The 11,252-nt window shown below is 57.9% G+C and overlaps 1 protein-coding gene across 1 annotated transcript; it reads left to right on the top strand.

Moving 5' to 3' along the window:
* The first annotated feature begins 665 nt into the window (after positions 1 to 665).
* Positions 666 to 5,560, top strand: CDX2 (caudal type homeobox 2). Its single transcript, XM_062195385.1, has 3 exons — positions 666 to 1,206; positions 4,438 to 4,583; positions 5,303 to 5,560. Exons 1-3 carry the CDS (start codon positions 666 to 668, stop codon positions 5,558 to 5,560), a joined length of 945 nt encoding a protein of 314 aa, XP_062051369.1.
* The last annotated feature ends 5,692 nt before the right edge of the window (positions 5,561 to 11,252 follow it).

Raw genomic sequence — 11,252 nt, forward strand, 5'->3', positions numbered from 1 at the left:
AAGCATAAACAGGACTGCTCCTGCCTGGGAGCCCAGATTCCCACAAAGATAGCTTCCCCCCTCAGCCCCGCCCGCCCCGTCTTTTGCAAGTCTCTTGGTTTCATTCTTTGAACCTGTGATTGGAGGTTAAAGGTGCACCAGGTTGGAAGGAGGAAGCTCTTAACAATAAAGGTTTGAATATTTAGCTGTGATCAGGTCGCTACCCTCTCGCGAGCTCGCCCCCCCTTTATCTTTTAAAATGCAAATCGTGGTTCTGGGGGTTGTGCGCCGAGTGCGCGCTGCGCCTCGACGTCTCCAGCCATTGGTGTCTGTGTCATTACTAATAGCGTCTTGTAAACACTCGTTAATCACGTAAGGCCTCCGGCCCGGGGCTCCGCACGCCAGCCTGTGGCGGGTCTTCCCCGCCTCTGCCGCCCAGTGGGAAGGCGGTGGGAGGAAAGAAGGAAGAAAGGGAGGGAAGGAGGGAGGAGGCAGGTCAGAGGGAGGGAGGGACCGCCTCAGAAGCAGAGGCGCCGTGAGGAGCCAGCGGAGCACCGCAGGCTGGGGCGCAGCCGGCGGCGCTGCTCCCCGCACCCCCTCGCCCCTTCCCCTGCTCGAGCCCCCGGCAGCCTCCAGCGTCAGTCTCCAGGCAGCATGGTGAGGTGTGCTCTCGGGCCCTCGCCACCATGTACGTGAGCTACCTCCTGGACAAGGACGTGAGCATGTACCCCAGCTCCGTGCGCCACTCGGGCAGCCTCAATCTGGCGCCGCAGAACTTCGTCAGCCCCCCGCAGTACCCGGACTACGGCGGCTACCACGTGGCGGCAGCGGCCGCGGCCGCGGCGAACTTGGACAGCGCGCAGTCCCCGGGGCCGTCCTGGCCGGCCGCGTACGGCGCCCCGCTCCGCGAGGACTGGAACGGCTATGCGCCCGGGGGTGCCGCGGCCGCCGCCAACGCCGTCGCGCACGGCCTCAACGGGGGCTCGCCGGCCGCCGCCATGGGCTACAGCAGCCCCGCCGACTACCACCCGCATCACCACCCGCACCACCACCCGCACCACCCGGCCGCCGCGCCTTCCTGCGCCTCCGGGTTGCTGCAGACGCTCAACCCTGGCCCGCCCGGGCCCCCAGCTACCGCTGCCGCCGAGCAGCTGTCCCCCGGCGGGCAGCGGCGGAACCTGTGCGAGTGGATGCGGAAGCCGGCGCAGCCGTCCCTTGGAAGCCAAGGTAAGCAGCGGCAGCGCCCTCCGGGAGGGCCTTGGGAAGCTACGGCTTGGCTGCCGTGCGTCCGGGGCGCGCACAGGGACATCCGGGGCTGTCTGGAAGCCCCGCGCCAGAACGAGCGAGGCGGGGTAGGGACCCAATTCAGGGGGCTCTCGCCCCGCGAGACTGGACTGGCTATTGCACCCGGCAGTGAATATTTTGGGTCTCACACACCGTGTTCAGTTTAGGGCAGAGGAAAGCCCCCACCCCCATTTTCCAATGGTTTCTCCTTCCCAACTTGAGGACACCGTCGGGAGGCGCCCAGGGAATGTCGGCCCGCCTGTGGCTGGACCTGGGCGGCATCGTTTCCTCCACGCCGGCTGCCGGCTGCACTCGGTGCGCAGCTCCCCGGTCGCCAAAGATAGGAGCCGCGGACGCCCCCCGCCCCGACCGCGTCCAGACCGTTTCTCCCCGCGCGCTCTCCTGTCCCATTTGGGCCATCCAAACAGTGGTGGCCAGAGAGGCTGAGCCTGGGCCCGGGTTCAGGCATTCGGGTCAATTCAAGGGATCGGAGCACAACCATCCAAGAGACCGCGGGAAGATAGCTGCAGTCGCTGGAAGGAAGGTGCCAGTCCTGGGGCCGAGGGGAAGGAGGCGCGCCCCTGTCTCTGAACCTTTGATCTGGGAAGGGGTCATTTCGGCGACAGCTGGAAGGAGGGCCAGGGACTAGAAGCAGCGGGAGTCCTGGGGCGGCTCCAGACAGGGGTCGTCTCCCAGACCTTCCTTTCGCGGGACTGGAGATGGGGCGTGCAAGCAGTTCGGGTCTAGCAGGGATCTCGGGCTTGCGGGGCTGCTCCTTTGGGTACTGGGTTGTGTGTCTAGGGTAGGTGGGTAGGGGAGCAAGTGCGCGTCGGTGTAGTGGGAGCGAATCCTGTCGGTCGCCCTCTTTCACACAAGTCTTGGCCCGGCCCGCTGCCCTTCCTCTTCGCTCGCTGCCCGCCTGCTGGCCCAGCTGGGCCGACGTGCAGGTTATGGCCACTGCGCAGAGGTTTATAGCCAATTACAGCCGTATAAATCAGCGCGCGCGTTGGGGGCTGTCTCCGGCCTCGGCTTCCGCGTAGCTGGGGAGTGTCCTGCCGGTGACTGTGGTCTCCCGTGGGCCCCGGAGCCGCGGTCCCTTCCCTGAGAGGAGGCGCTCCCGTCCTAGCGGGGCGCGCGTCCAGACTCCAGCTTCCCAAGGCCCCCTTGCGCCTGGTGGGGCCTGAGGGGCTGTAGCGGGGAGGGGGGGTGGTGGAGGGAAGCGGGTGGGCGCGCCGCAGCCAACGGGGCCGCGGGGTCAGCAGAGGAGAGGCGGCTGTGAAGTCCCGCGCCGAGGTGGCGAGTCCGCGGTCGGCGCGGGGCCCTTGTGATGTTAATGTGGGGAGGCCGCGGCCCGCGGCCCGGAGCCCGGCTCCTCTGCGCAGCGTCATCTGTCAAGGGGCGGAGCGGGGGTCCGCGGCCCGGCCGGCTTTGATATACACCTTCCCAGCCCTGCCATTGTCTCTTTTAGGGCCCGGAAAGAGGGTGGTGACTTTCGCAGTCAATAATGAATTCTGACATGTCCCTCTCATCCCACCTCCCATTCAGCGCCCTCCTTGGTTCCCAGGGGGTGCGGGGCGCCTCTAAGGCTCTCTGGGCGCGGGCCACTGAACGCACCAGGTCCCCGCCGCCGCCGCCTCCCCCGCGCCTGCCCCGGACGCTGAAAAAGCAGCACCCGAGCGAAAGGCGGCTCCGAGGCACCCGAAGTCCAGCGTCGCTCCCGGGGGTTGGGCTGCGCCCACTCCCCGTCCCTGGAGGTGTCCCTTTGGGCTCCAGCACCACCCTGCCCTATGCTAGGTGCGTGGCCTGGCCCGAGCCTCCGTTTCCCAGGCCGCGAAGAGGGGCGAGTGGGTTTCGGGCGCTGTCGCGGGTGAACGCGGCCCCCGGCACAAGACTCCCGGGACGCCGGTGGCTCGCACGGTCGTTGCCGGCGCTGGGTCGCGGCTGCAGAGCGCATTCAAATGCGCCCGCCGGGCCGTGTTTATGTTAATGCGCCTGGCGGGGAGGGGGATGAAAGCGGGGCCCGCCATTTGCTCAGTAGTGGTAATTCAAACAGAATGCGGTTGTTATTAAGGCATTGAAAGGGCTTTTCTTTGATAAGATCGCCTTGTCCTGCATTGTTTGCGGCTGTGTTCCCCTTTCAGCGGCTCGGGGGAGCTCCCTCTGATCCGCCAGTATCTTCCCAGGGCGCTTTTGTTGTGGTTTGCAAAGGGTTTTACCTGAACAAAGTCGGCCTGCGGGGCATTAAACACCTCCAGGCAGCTCCCAGCCCCTTCAGATCTTCCTGTGGGACTGGGCACTGGGCGATTGAATCTGTTCAGCTTCAAGAAGCCCCCGACCTGGGGCTGCCCCTCCGCCAAGGGCTGACCTGGGACAGACCTCGGTGGAGTCGCCGGGCTGGGGCCTGCTGTTCCAACAACGAGGATACTATTTGTCAAGGCCCTTCAGTAAAACAATCAATCCAAGCTTTAATATGTTGACTCAATCCAATGAGCCTAGATCACTGGTCAGGATAGCTCCAGTGGGGTTTGCGGCAGGAATAAATGGAGGATTAAAAAAGAAAAAGTGTCCGATCGTAAACCTGGCTGGAGCAGGTATAAAGAGTCCCCAACAGGTGGGGACTTCCAGCCCTCAGCTCGGAATTTCACCCCGTGGGCCTGCTGTGCCTGGGCAATGGTTCAGTGGCTGACCTATCAGCACCTGCGCCCTGCTTTCCACAAACACAAGAGTACCCCCTCGCTTCATGCCCCTGGAGGGATACCCATGAGCCCAGGGCTTTGGGGGGCCAGCTGTCATCTCTGGGAGGCCTGGAGCTCTGCCCACTCCCCCTCCTGCCCCTCTCCCTTTGGTGCTAAACATATTTCAGTGCTGACTGGTTTGCCAAAGAGGTGGCTGAGTTGCGCCGGCTTCTGTGTGTATGAGGTTTTGGTTTCTCTTCGATTTTAAAAACCACTTAACCTCAAGGTCAGTTTATTGGCCCCCACTAGCCTCACACCCTCCCCTCAACCAGGACCCTCTGGGGGGTCTTGTCAGACTTGGCAGGAACCGGCCAAACCCAGGCCTCCCAGGGCGGTGGAGGAAGAGAACCGGCCTCTGGGTTAGGGAGGTTTGTCATTACCCATGACTGATGGGCTGCCTTGTGGTTCTCGGCTCTAACTTTTCTTTCCTCCTCCACAGTGAAAACCAGGACGAAAGACAAATACCGTGTGGTGTACACAGACCACCAGCGGCTGGAGCTGGAGAAGGAGTTTCACTACAGCCGCTACATCACCATCCGCAGGAAAGCTGAGCTGGCCGCCACGCTGGGGCTCTCTGAGAGACAGGTGGGGACCGCCCTGCTCCCCGGGCAAGGCCTGCTGGGGACGGTCACAGAGCCTGACCGCAGCCCGCAGCTGACTGCAAGAGAACTTGCCAGTGGAGCGTTTTCCAAATGTCTCTATCTCAGGTTGCCTTTTTTTTTTTTTTATGTTATGGAAACTTTATTTATTTAGAGTGTTCTAGAAAGTACGAGAGAAAGCCCAGAGCGTTATTGGCTTTCTATTCGGGTCGCATATTTTGTTGTTGTTATTTCTGGAAAAATGAGTAGGAAATATAGCAAAAATAGGAGGAAAATACAACATAAAAGACTGGTCCCCTGCTCACAGAAACTAGAGGGGAGGGGGGCTAGCTGGCAGCCAGGAAGCTCCACCTTAAATGTTGCTCTCAGCTCCAAGGTGAGGAATATCATACTTCTGGTTAGACCGGAAGAGCCAAACGTTGTCATCAGAGGGCCACGCAGCACTGTGCCTGCTTGCTTGGGTCTACAGGGCCGGGTGGTTTCTGTTTTCCTTGGTTCTGAGGTTCCGGTAAAGACGCAGATAAAGGTTTTTCTAGAAAGAAACGTGGAGAGCAAGGAAGAGTTGCGCTTGGGGCGGCTCCGGTGGCCAGCTGTTACGGGGTATCCCCGGGAAGCTTCTAGAAGGGCATGGAGCCCTTCGTTGGCACCAGCGGCTGCCTCCTGGTCCTCTTTCTCCTCACACCTTCTCCACCTGTCCGTTTCTAGGTGAAAATCTGGTTTCAGAACCGCAGAGCCAAGGAAAGGAAAATCAACAAGAAGAAGTTGCAGCAACAGCAGCAGCAGCAGCAGCAGCAGCCGCCGCCGCCGCCCCCACAGCAGCCGCCCCCGCCTCAGCCAGGTCCCCTGCGGAGCGTCCCGGAGTCCCTGAGCCCCGTGTCTTCCCTGCAAGGGTCCGTGCCCGGCTCGGTGCCCGGGGTCCTGGGGCCGGCCGCGGGCGTGTTGAACCCCACTGTCACCCAGTGAGCGGCAGAGCAGTTCCAGGCTGAGCCGTGAGGGGCGTGGACTCTGCTGGAATCCTGAGACGAGACCCCCTTCCCCGGCACCCACAATCCGCACAGCTGCAAACCTGGCCCTCGGAGGGAAAGCGAAGGGCCGAGAGGAAAGATGGTGGTGGGCCTGGGGGACTCAAGGAAGCCGCCTTCCAGATTTTCACGTGTCCAGCCTGGCTCTGACCCCGTGAGGAGACAGGAAATGACCGCTGGAGCTTCTTCCGTTACTGGCAGAAGCATTGGCTGGACTGTCTACACCGACCAGGCTCTGGGACCCCTCTTCCCTAGTTCCTCGCCCCCCAAGATCTGCAGGCTGCGTCTCCGGTGGGAGCTGAGGCGGCGAGAGCAAGCGAGCGAGCTAGCGAGCGAGGGCGCCAGCCCCGGCATCGCAACCCTGGGAGCCGAGATGGCTGTCGCCTGCTCTCGGCCGGCCGCCGGCCGTCGTCGAAGGACCACCTGGCCCTCCTGCCTCAGGGGCAGGCAAGATTGACACTGCAGGAGCCAGAGGCGGCTGAGATAGGACGCTGGCCGGGCCAAGGACTGCAGAACCCGCGAGGAGGCCTGTCCTGGCTGGTGTGCGGGCCGTGTGTGCGGTGCGAGGGGGTGGTCGTGGGACTCCAGGCCTGAGCAGGGGCGCCCTCCCGCCGGGCCTTGTTTAGAAAGCGTCACCAGAGCTTTCTCCGGGCTGAATGTATGTCAGTGCCATAAATGCCAGAGCCAGCCTGGACTTCCTGTCATTGCCACAATCTCGCGGCTGAGGAAGCCAGAGCAGTTGCTGCGGCGGCCGCCGCTGCTGTTCGGGGCGTGGGTCTGCGAATCGTCCCAGCCAGTGTTGGACGGGCCTCTGGATCCATGGGGGGAGAGAAGTGGTGAAGGGAGTTGGGGGGGTGAATCTGAACACGGTCGAATGTTTTCTAAAAAGAGATAAATCTCCAGATTGTAGATTCTGTAGTCACCGTCTTCAGATTTTGCCTGGAATTATGATTTTTTTTTTTAAAGGAATGACATAGCTTCTCCGCTTGCAAAGATAGAATTGGAAACCTCAGGGAGGGAGGTGGCGAAGGTTATCTGGACGGTCGCGTCCCCCCTCCCCAGCGTCAGAAGCCCGAGGGAGCAAGTTTCCCAGACCTGCCCTGCCCCCAAGCCTGGGCCCAGCCTCGGACAGTGGAATGCGTGGTTTTCCTGGGGGTGCCTTTGGCAAAATGCACATCTGAATGGTCAGCTGCTCACCAGCTGCTGCGGACTGGGGCGGGGGTTGGGGGCGAGAGGGCCGCCTCGAGGCGTCACATCCAGCAGTTCCAGTCCCCCAGTGACCCCTCGCCCCGAAGGATGCTCAGACATAAGATTGAATACAAACACTTTCTTCTGCTTTCCCGAGGTAACATCCCCCACGAATCGCTGCGCATTGCTAGCGGCCCTTAGCCCTCCACACTCCTTTCTGCCTCTCCCCCGCGCCCGGCAGAGGCGGGTCCAAGAGCCAGCCCAGAAGTGGGCTCAGTACCGGGTCTCATCGTCTGACTGGGCCGCCCTCCTCCAAGCTTTGCCCTCCAGCTCAGGGTGCCCCCAAGCCCACATCAGCGCCTCCACGAGGGGCAGAGGTGGCTCCAGGGCTGCCGGGGAGGACGAACGGAGGCGCACAAGCCTCCTGAATCCACAGCTCTTCCGGGTGGCGGATTCTGCCCCAGGATTGGGAAAGGGGACCTTGGAGGCCGGGGCCGCGGACGCCTTGGCCTGAGAGCCGAGGGAGGGGCCCGGGGCTGCCACGCGGGGGAAGCCGTGTTGGCGTCCACTGGGCGAGAGGTCCCGCCTCGGGGCTGGGGCGATCCCAGCTGTCCCCCCACCCCCAGGGCTGCGGGCGCGGGCCCCGCGCCCTGGCCGCGCCCACACGCCCGCCCCCTGGTCGCTGGCGCGGTTGCTATGCGTTGCCGTGAAACGCCTGTCAATAAACCCTGTTTGGACAGTGGAGCAAGAGCACAAGGGTTGTTTGCTTAGTGGTTAGAGGTTCAAAAGTCGGCATTGTCCCGCTGCAAGCGATTACAAGTCCTTCCCCTTCCCGGGGCTCGGCCCCCTTGCGTGCGGGTCGGGGGGCCAAGGAGGGGCGCTCGGCCTCTCTGAAATGCAAGTCCCCGGCTTGCGGCTGCGGGCGCCTGCCCAGCCGCCCGGGTCACGGCAAAGGCGCAGAAATCAGGGCCCACCCTGGCGAGCTGGGTCACTGAGCCTCGACACCGAGACAACCGTGGCACCTTTGGAGCGAGGCAGAGGCGACAGGGACCTGGCAGGAGCGGGCAGCGAAGTTTGAATGTAGAGAGACCTGTTCGTGGGCGCCAGAAATTACTGAGGACCCGGTGGCTTGGAGGCTCAGAGCTGCGGATGGGCGCCCCCGGGGTCGCACTGCGCTCAGGGAGCGCCAACATCGGCTGCCGCCGCCAGGGGTCGCGCGCGCTCTGAGACGAGCTGGAGCGTGGGCGCGCGCTCCGGGAAAGGTCCCAGTGCTAGGCCGGCTACAAGGTACAAGCTCCGGCGCCTGTCCCCATCCCGCTGCTCCCAAACTAGGGCACCGCGAGATTTCCCTGTGTAGGCCTTGGTCCAGTTGAAACCAAGTTCCAACTAATTCAGGTACTGGAGATTCTCGGATCTGGTGACAGACAAAGCCAACCTAGGGGGACAGTCTATCGTTCTTAAAAGGGTCTTTTTGTTCAAGGTCTTGTCTTTTCTTTCTTTTTTTTTTTTAAAGATTTATTTTATGTATTTGAAAGACAGAGTTACAGGAAGAGGTAGAGACAGAGAGAGGTCTTCCATCCGCTGATGGCCGCAACAGCTGGAGCTGTGCCGATCCGAAGTCAGGAGCCAGGAGCTTCTTCTGGGTCTCCTACGTGGGTGCAGGGGCCCAAGTACTTGGGCCATCTTCCACTGCTTTCCCAGGCCATAGCAGCTGGATCAGAAGAGGAGCAGCCAGGACTCGAACCAACGCCCATATGGGATGCTGGAGCTTCAGGCCAGGGCTTTAACCCGCTGAGCCATAGCGGCGGCCCTCTTTCTTCTTCTTCTTCTTTTTTTTTTTTAATACAACAATTGGGCAGGACATTAATATATGGTAACACTAAATTTAGGATCAATACGGGAATAAAATGGATCAGTATTGTGGAATTCATGTCAAAAAAGACATAGATGGAGCGAAAACAGTCTGAGTTTCTGCCCCCCCCCCCCCAGCAACTCGTACAGTATTCATCCAATGAAGCTAACAAGATGGCCCGTTAAGGAAAGCAATGGAAAGTTCCAACAGCTTTCGCTTTTTCTAGTGGTGTCTTGTAAGAAGCAGATATTAACTAAGAGAAGGATCTTTCGGCTGGCGCGCGGCTCACTAGGCTAATCCTCCGCCTTGCGGCGCCAGCACACTGCGTTCTAGTCCCGGTTGGGGCACCGATCCTGTCCCGGCTGCCCCTCTTCCAGGCCAGCTCTCTGCTGTGGCCAGGAAGGCAGTGGAAGATGGCCCAAGTCCTTGGGCCCTGCACCCCATGGGAGACCAGGAGAAGCACCTGGCTCCTGCCATCGGATCAGCGCGGTGCGCTGGCCGCAGCGCGCCTACCGCGGCAGCCATTGGAGGGTGAACCAACAGCAAAAGGAAGACCTTTCTCTCTGTCTCTCTCTCACTGTCCACTCTGCCTGTCAAAAATTAAAAAAATAATAATAAAAAAATTTTAAAAAATAAAGAAAAAAAAAGGATCTTCTATAGCAGCCTACATAGCAGCAAAGACACTACTGCTGTGGTTATTGGAAACATTCAAGAGAAAGTGTCACAAGCTGAAAGGAAGGCAAAGGTTATACGATTTGGGTCTTGTTTTAGAAACAGGCTGCTGTCTATCAGCTCAGCTGACCTAGGGGACATCGCAGCCCGGGAGCCAAGCTTCCTCATCTGGGGCATGGGGATCAGATGTGATAATGGTAGTGAACGCATCTTTACAGCCCACTGCTGTAGACTTCAGCCATGGCTTGAACTGCTTTTTATCAGGAACCATCTTCTGCAAAGTGCTCCAGGGGCCTGACAAAGAACCTTTGACAGGGTGATTTCCCCATCATGAAATGATAATTCCTTCCCAGAATTTTTTTTTTCTATTGTATCCAGCTTTGCTTACTTTGTCCAAATAGCTTCAAGTCTGGGAGCTCTTGATCTCTACCATAGCCAGTTGGAGGTATACTCAGGTGGATCAGGATTAGTTGAGAGGGTTCTTGGCCACTGTCTTCTAGTTTGTAGGAAAGGAACAGGGAAATAAATACTCTTAACTAAGTGGCATTAAAAGTTTATTTGAAACAATTTACATTCCAGAATCATGATATTCTGCGCTCTTCCCAAGAGGCTGCTGTGGTTTTGATTCCTTTAAGTCTGATTCACCCCAAGAAGTCACTTTAAGGCAAACATTTGACTCTAGTTCTTACGATTGAAACTGTAGCAATAGATCATGTGTTGAAATGATTTTGCTTTGGAGGATAACCAAGCATAGCAACATTATGAGGATTAACTTGAAAATACTTAAAACCAGTATTTGAATTTTACCTGGATTATACAAATTTCCAACACCTCTCTCCCACAACTCTTTTTTTCTTTTCATAGATTTATTTATTTTATTTGAAAGTCAGAGTTACACACACAGAGAAGGAGAGGCAGAGAGAGAAGTCTTCCATCCACTGGTTCACTCCCCAATTGGCCGCTGTGCTGATCCAAAGCCAGGAGCCAGGAGCTTCTTCCGGGTCTCCCACAACTCTTACATTCAGTCATTTTCCTGCTTGTATTTTTTTGCCTCCTGCTTCTGCTATAATTTTAGGAGACCAAGCAGATTTTAGTGGTACCTGTGGGATCAGCTGCGTGATTCAGGCCCAAAGCAATCACTTCTTTCCTTAGCCACAAACCAGAGGGAACACATTATGCTTCTTATATTATGACTTTTCTGGAAGCCTATAAAATTGTAAGTAGGAAAAAAACCCCTCACATTCCAAATAAGCCCAAATCTGCCAGTTCCAGAGATTGTACCAACATTTACCTTGACGCTCTTGGAGGGCAGGGGCAAGTACCTAGGTGACCTTTGGCTCCCGTGTCCTGGAACCCAAACATGACATTTGTTTTAACAACAGCTTTTCCAAATTGGAATCTGTCATTACCCGCAGTAGATGCTGATATTATCAACAGAGTTGTCAAGCCCCAAGTTGAATGACCAGCTTGTTCTTCCTTCTGCAGGATTCTGGCAATTCTGCGCTAGAGATCTGGCTCATAAATCAGTTCTGATCTATGAAGAAGGCTTCCCTGAGATGAAACAGTTACCGACTCATTCTTTCTCATGCAAACATTTATTCAGAAAGTCATAATGCAGGTCATGTACCATGTCTATGTGTCCAGGATTTTACGAGGAAGTGGGAGTCCTGGGTATTTCATACATTTTAACATTTGAGTTTTAACTCCCAGGGAAGGGATTCTTTTCTAATTGTTCAGGTTATCTTGAAACTTTCAGGATTGATAGTCTGCTCTCATCACACTTGTTATCTGCAGTATGCCAATAATAGGTTTTATACAAGTGGTAGCTGATAAATTCCTCCTCAACCTCAAGAAAGCAAACAATGAAAAACAATGTAGCAGCTAAAGTTATTGTAGTACAAACACACAAAGCTTGTTGTGT

Source organism: Lepus europaeus, chromosome 6 (genome assembly GCF_033115175.1).
Source record: "Lepus europaeus isolate LE1 chromosome 6, mLepTim1.pri, whole genome shotgun sequence".
NCBI classification, from domain to species: domain Eukaryota; kingdom Metazoa; phylum Chordata; class Mammalia; order Lagomorpha; family Leporidae; genus Lepus; species Lepus europaeus.